Source organism: Gossypium hirsutum, chromosome D11 (genome assembly GCF_007990345.1).
Source record: "Gossypium hirsutum isolate 1008001.06 chromosome D11, Gossypium_hirsutum_v2.1, whole genome shotgun sequence".
In the NCBI taxonomy this organism is placed as follows: domain Eukaryota; kingdom Viridiplantae; phylum Streptophyta; class Magnoliopsida; order Malvales; family Malvaceae; genus Gossypium; species Gossypium hirsutum.
Window position 1 is genome coordinate 72,098,614 of NC_053447.1, and position 7,781 is coordinate 72,106,394.

The 7,781-nt window shown below is 30.9% G+C and overlaps 1 protein-coding gene across 2 annotated transcripts; it reads right to left on the reverse strand.

Moving 5' to 3' along the window:
- Positions 1–1,953: 1,953 nt before the first annotated feature.
- Positions 1,954–4,091, reverse strand: LOC107940439 (uncharacterized). 2 transcript variants are annotated; one of them, XR_005920872.1, is made up of 4 exons: positions 3,700–4,091; positions 3,416–3,428; positions 3,075–3,326; positions 1,954–2,513 (listed from the first exon to the last, which is right to left on the reverse strand). XR_005920872.1 is itself a non-coding variant. In XM_041105265.1 (3 exons), exons 1-3 carry the CDS (start codon positions 3,943–3,945, stop codon positions 3,229–3,231), a joined length of 357 nt encoding a protein of 118 aa, XP_040961199.1. In that variant the 5' UTR covers positions 3,946–4,091; the 3' UTR covers positions 1,967–3,228. The 2 variants fall into 2 exon arrangements, 1 of the variants encoding a protein (XP_040961199.1); XM_041105265.1 differs by having other exon boundaries at positions 1,967–3,326.
- Positions 4,092–7,781: the final 3,690 nt, after the last annotated feature.

Consider the following 7,781-nt stretch of genomic DNA (forward strand, 5'->3'; position numbering starts at 1 on the left):
TTCCTCAATTAATTAAAGAAATTGCCATTAAAAAGAGGAAATTCAGCAAAATCAAAGAAAAAAAAAGAATAGAGATTAAATAAAATGAATTAGAGAATTGGGTAACACTTACTACTTCGATGGAGTGATGAGAAGAGAGGAGAAAAAGAGCAAGCAAGGGTATAAATCTCAAAATTATATATGAATTTTGATTTAATGTGTAATTATATACATGAATTTTAATATGGTGCAATTATACAGTAAAGCTCTAATTGTGGTTCTCATGTTTACTTCAAACTTTAATTTTAATTTAATCATGTATATTTAAAAAAATAAAAAAATAATTTATTTTTATATTGGATAAATATGGTTGTTTATGTATGCATTCTATAAACATAAAATGATGTTATATCAATAAGAATCTGATCAAATCAAAATTTCATATATAAAATTGCACAAAATTAAAGTTCATGTATAAAATTGCTCGTTAAATCATAGAGAAAAAAAAGAGGAAGAATGTAGATGAAGTTTTCATAATTGGTCCAACTGATAATATTATCTATTTCGGTTCGATTGAATAAAATAAAATTATATTAAGAATAAAAAATAGTTTATTTAGTTTGATTACAGTTCAACTGATTCATTGTCCGGTTAAACTAATCTGATCAATTTACAGGTCAATCGTCTAACCCCTTATTTTGAATCAATATCTTGATCGATTCTCGATTCAATTGATTCCACTGACGAGGTTAGTTCAATTCTGAAAACAATGATGTACATTTGACGTGCAAAGATGAAGGCAGCTTTGCGAATATAGATGTAATAGTGGTGGAGCGGATGGGTTTTCACCCCTTGACCTCGACTTGATATTATATACCCAACATAATTCGATTTTGACTTGATTTGAAATTAAATATTAATTTAATTGTTCTAATTCCGATAAAAAATTAAAGTTATATTCAATTTTGACTTCAACTTGAATTGATATGACACATTTTTTCTTTATGTATTTCTATTAAAATAAATAAATAATTTTTAACTTTAATTATTTTTAATGATGCTATGAATTGTTTTTTAGTTAAATTTATATTAGAGCAAATATTAATATAAATTTTATTTTCATATATTTTAAGTTAATATTATGTACTAGAAATTCTACCACGTATATATGTATTTAAAAATAACTTACGATAAATAAAAATGTATGGTTTGAAATTATTATTAATAATATATATATTATGTATATGGAACTAAAATAAAAATGTGGGTCAAAACTTTTGTGTAATAATATTAAAATACACAAAAATAAAACATTGATTAGAGTGGTAAAGTTGAGGTTTTCGGTTTGATAATAGTATAGGTTCAAACCTTCAAATTTGTAATTTTTTATTGATTTTATATAAGGGTAATTAGTAATTTCTCAAACCGAGTTGGTGTGGACGTGACACCAATTCAATTAGGAATTTAAATAACAAGATAGAAGTAAAAAGAAGCATCATTGTAAAAATGTAAAAAAAAAAAAACTTGTAAAACTAATTTTTTTTCAAATTTATTAAAATATAAATAATATTTAAAATTCATAAAAATTGTAAATATCATTAAAATTGTTAAATAATGATTAGAAATTGCAAAAATTATTCAAAAATGATAAGAATTTTTAAATTTTTAAAAATTATAGTAATTTTTACAATTTTTATTAAAATAAAATTTTTTAAAAAATCCCAAAATAGAGCCACGTATAAATCAAATTCAAACCTACTAATCTTTGACATCGACAACTTGGGACTTTAATTTTAATATTGAATATTTTAATTCAAACTCAAAATTGAGCTTAGACCTCATAATCAAACATAAATTAAATTAAATTCTTACGAAATTGATGAATTTAATCTTATACTCTATTTAGTATTTAGTTTTAATTAATATACCAAACAGAATTTATAACTTAAATTTAATCTTAAATTCAATCCTTAATTTATTTGGCGCTTAATTTTTTTATTTAACAAATATAAAATTAATCTCAAAATAAACTTCATATAGAAATCCAAAGTCTAAGGACAAACACATTAAAGCCAATACTATTGTAGACATTGCAGCAAGCCGCCGCCGCCGCCGCCAACAACAACACAACCATTTGCTTCTGCGAAGCTATTTTTTTTTCAGTCGATTTGGGAAGATTTTGAACAGCAAAATAGGCTAGCAAATTCTTCTTCAGCAGATTATCAGCAAATCTCACTTGAAAACCAAATTTCTCAGTGTAATTAAGTGTGGCGCCCCTTTCTCTCAAGGTATCCCAATCCAAATCCCCAACAGAGAAATCTTTCATCTCTTTGATCTTTTTCGATTTGGATTGCAATAGATTCGAGGTACTCTGGAATTTCCCCCCAAGCAGTGTTCTTGAATGCCTGTTCCAAGCCTGGGAAATCTTTGCATTCCACTTTGTCGTTGCCTTTGTCATAAAGTTGGTTCTCCTAATCACGGAATTTAGATTGTACTCCTTCACGAGTTAGATCATCGGTTGCAGAAACTTTTACCTTCCATTGGAGGTAGGAAAAAAAAAGTAATACTCGATTAGGTTAGTAATACTTAACTCAAACGGCCATTGCGAGTTTTTTTTATGTTTTCATATAATTAAATTACAATATTTCCTTTAATATATTATTAACTTTAAGCTTAATTATTAAACCGATCTCAGACTGAGTATCAAATTCCAAATTTAGAAATCGAGCTTGAACCTGATAGTATTTGAATTTAGCTTAGCTTGATTACACTACATAAAACTCAATTGAGATTTGATGTGTGGTTATGTATCGGAAAGACATAAAAGAAGCATGAAATCTCAAATTCATTACTCAACAAAGAGAAGGGAGGCTATTAGTGATGATAGTGGTGTGTTTCATTAAGTCTTATCACCTTTGCATAACTAAGTTTCCTTGCTTTTTCTAAGAGATATATATTACCACTAGACAGGGACCATTTTGGAAATAAAAACCAGATTTTGAGGCTCAGACAAACAAATTTTCCAAATAAATAAATGAATATTAATAGAAGGACTAAATTGAATATGAATTAGTAAGTTCGATTAAGAGACTTACATTATTTATCCCTCTTTTGGTTGGATCATCGTAAGTTTCCACTATTTCTGGCACGGATGACTTGATAAACTCTTCTTCATTTTTTGTTAATGATTCTAGTCGGTACCGGAGCTCCCTCGGTTTCCTTATTCCTTTTCTTTCTTGTCTCAATAAGTCATCGGAAACAAAAGTTCAGATTTCTTGTCTTGCTTCCATTCGACATAGACTGATGCTCGAATTCTGCCACGCCATAACCCATGTTCTTGTTCGGATCTGAGAAATTTAACTCAGATTTCCCAATCAGAACAACAGAAAAATTATAAAGGATATGATAGCGAATTAGTAGATTTAGGAGTACTTACAGGTTTCATGTATCTATATCGGTGAAGAGAAGGCAGAGAAACGGCCGCCGTCGACGAAGAGTAAAGCAGGAAAAACAAAGGAATTCGTTGGTTAGAGAAAGCTTGCAAGCTGGGTCTATGTGATTAACAAAAAGAAGAAAAAAAAGTTCATCGACGTGATTCATTGCTTCCACTCTTCATTTCATGCATGGTTTAAAACAAATCAATATTTTTTTCATATCAACTTTATCTTTATTTCGAGATTTTGAATAGAATTTAGTGATCTTAATTTGCCAAAGACTTACCTTTTCCGTCGTCTTCATCCTAGTGACCTGAATTTGAGAGCTCATTGTGGGAAGGTAAACATAATTGTTTGCCCTTGACCAGGGAAAGAGAAGCCTTCTAAAAACATCGAAAGATAACTCATGGAGCAAGTCATCGGCATCGTAAGGTGCATCTTTCAGCTTTCCAAGCCAAGCTGTTAAATTGCTGGTCGCAGATCGCTCTTCGGCGTCAGGCAGAGACGATGATTCTGAGGTCGTCGAGGTCATCTTTGACAAGCCGCAGCCTTTCAGAGAGAATAAGGGAGCTCAATTTGTCGCCCAAGGTGAACCCAGCTTCTTTCTCGCGCGCATTCGACATAACTTTCTCGCGATGGGCACGAGCATATTCAACTTCAACATAACTTTCTCGCGATGAGCGCGAGCGAGCATACTCTGACAATATTAATATTTTTATGGGTAAACTACACCCATGTCACTTTTGTTTACCTTATGTTAAGTTTTAGTCACTTATGTTTGAAATGTTACGTTTTAGTCATTTACATTATCATGTTGTAACATTTTAGTCACTGAGCCATTAATCGTTGTTAATGGTGTAACGGTAAGCTGACGTGGTACGTTAAATCATCATTTCAAACAAAATTTTAGGTTAAATTATACAATTAATCCCCATATTTTTTTCGTTTTAAGTAATTTATTTTTTTTTCTTTTATGTTCTTTAAACTTTCATTTTTTTTTCCATTCTCTTTTGTTTCTCCCTTTGTTTTCATACCTTTCCCATTTCTTTTAACATATTAGAAAGTCGAATTGGCAATGAAAAAAGAAGTAGGAAGTCGACTGTCATCATTTGCCTATAACCAAAACCCATAAACCCATACCATGCTTCTTTCTTCACTACCAATTCGACTTCCTGGTATGTTAAAAGAAATAAAGAATGTAGAAAAACAGAGGGAGAAGCAGGAGAGAATGGGAAAAAAAAAGAAAGAAAGTTAAAAGAAAATAAAAGAATTAAATTACTCAAAACGAAAAATTATGGGGACCAATTGTATAATTTAACCTAAAGTTTTTGTTTGAAATGATGATTTAACGTGCCACGTCAGCTTATCATTACACCATTAACGACAATTAACGGCTCAGTGACTAAAATGTTACAACACGATAACGTAAGTGACTAAAACGTAACATTTTAAACATAAGTGACTGAAATGTAACCTAAGGTAAACAAAAGTGACCATGAGTGTAGTTTACCCTATTTTTATCCATTACTGTCGAAATGAACTAAAAAAACTCGTCCTAACAGAATTGTAATGACTTATTTATCTTTTAGCTTTACCAAAAACAAAAAACAAATCATTTTAAAAAATAAAGTGGTCCAACAATTTCTCCTTTTTGTCTACTTCAAAAGCTAAACAAACCATTATCTCCACTAAATACTGACGTTGAGATTCTTTCAAAATACAATCAAAACTCTATTACCCAGACAGACTTGCGCACGGCTTTCGTTGAAGAATAGAGTCAAGTTTGACAGCTAACTTTCCGGTAGTCTTATCGCGTCAATTTTACATAGAGAAAGTTAAAATCTCGAGCTTTTGGTGATGTAAGTTGGACTTATTTATTAAAATCTCGAGCTTTTGGTGATGGAAGTTGGACTTATTTATAATCCCATCTTATTGAAAAATTGCTTTGTTTCTTCCGTTTTTCTCTTGCACACCCGACCCTTCTCTCTCTTTTTTTCACTGCGGTTTTACTCGTGCCAAAATGAGCATAGCTAACATTTCATCCCCTGAAGATAGCTATGGAAGATCTGGAAACTTGTTGCCACCTGAGAGACCGACACCAGCAATCAATCAAAACTTTCAAGAGGGGGATATTTCATTTGGGGACTACACGAACTAGAATGGAGACATGAACTTTCAACAGAGAGCGATCGAGAACTACTTGATGCCGAGTGCAGGCATAGGTGAGAACTCCTTGATGCCGATGCCCTGCACATCCTATGCCCGCACTCGGCATCAAGTAGTTCTCGATCTCTCTCTGTTGAAAGTTCATATCTCCATTCTGGCTCATGTCGAGATCCTTCATGCCGAGTGTAGGCAAAGGTGAGGACTCGCTGATGCCGATGCAGATGCCGAGTGCAGGCATAGGTGAAAACTCCTTGATGCCGAGTGCATGTATGAACTCTCAAGAGAAAGAGTTCTCAGGTAATTTGGCTTTTCAGCCCTCAACAAGCTTTGGGAACCCTGATCCTCGTATGGTGTGTCATGCATAATTTTTCATTTAAATTAATGATAATGTTTTCTGTTATTATTTACTGATGATACATGAAATTTATATATCAACAGTACATCAAAAATTACTGCTTGTAAAAATTACTTGCTCTTCGTGCATCTTTCTGGCTAAATTTTTTTCTTGCTGCTGTTTATTGCTATTATATTGTTGTTTTGTTATGCAAAATTTGTCCTCCAATCTAAAAAAAATTGTTGAAGAAGTGCCAAATCAATTGAATTCTCCACCTACAATTGACACCTTGTTACAACTTATACCTATATTGTACCTATATTGTACCTACAATTATAGCTCCTATATTGTACCTACATTTATGGTTGCTCAAAGGGTCTTGTTGTATTTATAGGAGAGGTCTTGCGTCCGGTAGTGTCACGCCACCAATAGTATGGGTGGTGACTTGGTTGTGTGGTCAGTTAGGTGGCAAATTGGTTGTTGTCGATCGCAATATTGTTGTTTTAACATTTTCTTTGCGAATGTAGTTTGAGGTTGTTATGTTTTAATGATTCTTTCTTGGAAATTAGTATGTTCCTGTTAAAAGCGGGTGTTTTGTTGGAAGATGAAGCATATTAGCTATATGATGTGAGGCGGAGGGAAATCCACTAATGCCTCTTAGATAGCTTCACATCGTGTCAGGTGTCCAAGTTGGGTATGGGTTTAACAATTATTTATTAAATGTTTATTAAAATTTTAATATATATTTATTAAAATAATTATAACGACTTTATTGATTAAAAATATAATTAAAACATTGTTTTATTAAACCGAATGATAAATGACTATGTTAGATATAGATTGTTTGATATTAAATTATGATTATGATCTCTCTACTATGTTTAAATATAAGATTTAATATTTATATTTAATTTCACATAATTTAGTTTATTTACTTTTATAATATTATTAATTAGTCTAAATATTGCAGTCCTTTACTTGCTCTTGTTAAAATACTAAGATGAATTTTATCCTAAAAAACACTCATTCAAATTTATCACCTAAATAGATTTTTTTTGTGTGTGTGTGTGTTTTAGAAATTAATTGACATCAATATTTTAACAAGAATAGTAAATATAATATTTGGGCTAATTAATGTCATTGTAAAAATAGAAAATCATGTTATATGAAATTAAAATATAAGGACTAAATCTCAAATTTAACTTAAAATATGTGCAATAAATTTATCGAACTAGTTTATATTGAACTATGTTAGTTACTTATTTTCTAATTGGGTTAATATACCATTTGATAGTTGAATTTAGTTTCAATATTTAATTCGATATTTAATTTTGGTTTCTATATTTTATTTGGTATCCGGATCAAACAGTGTTATGTGCTCCCAATGAATGTTTGACAAGTGTGTTCTAATTAAAAATATATAGGTATTCAATTGGAAAAAAAACTCAAAAATCAAAGTAAACATTGAAGTTAAATTACGGTCCTTAATTGGGAAAAAAAAACTCAAGTGCCAAACCGAGAAACCCCAAGTACTAAAGTGAACATTGAAGTCAAACTCAGTAAAAAAAATTGGGACAAAACAAAAGATTTAAGTACCAAATTGAATATTAAAACTAAAATAGATGCCATTTAGTATATTATCCCTTTCTAATTTAACTGGTTTTTGCTTGGTTCAATCGCCCCTTACTCCTTGTAGCTGGTTTTGTTTCTTTACCCGAATCTGATCCAAGCTGATATTTAGCCTTTAAGCAGACATGGAGACCAATTGAAGGACGGACTTAATTGATATGATACTAATACTTCAAAGACAATTAAAACATTTTAAAGTTTAGGACTATTTAGAATCTGACTAATTGTTCGGGGACTAA

Coding starts and splice junctions, on each gene's coding strand:
- LOC107940439 (XM_041105265.1), bottom strand. CDS start 3,945: ATGACCTCGACGACCTCAGAATCATCGTCTCTGCCTGACGCCGAAGAG.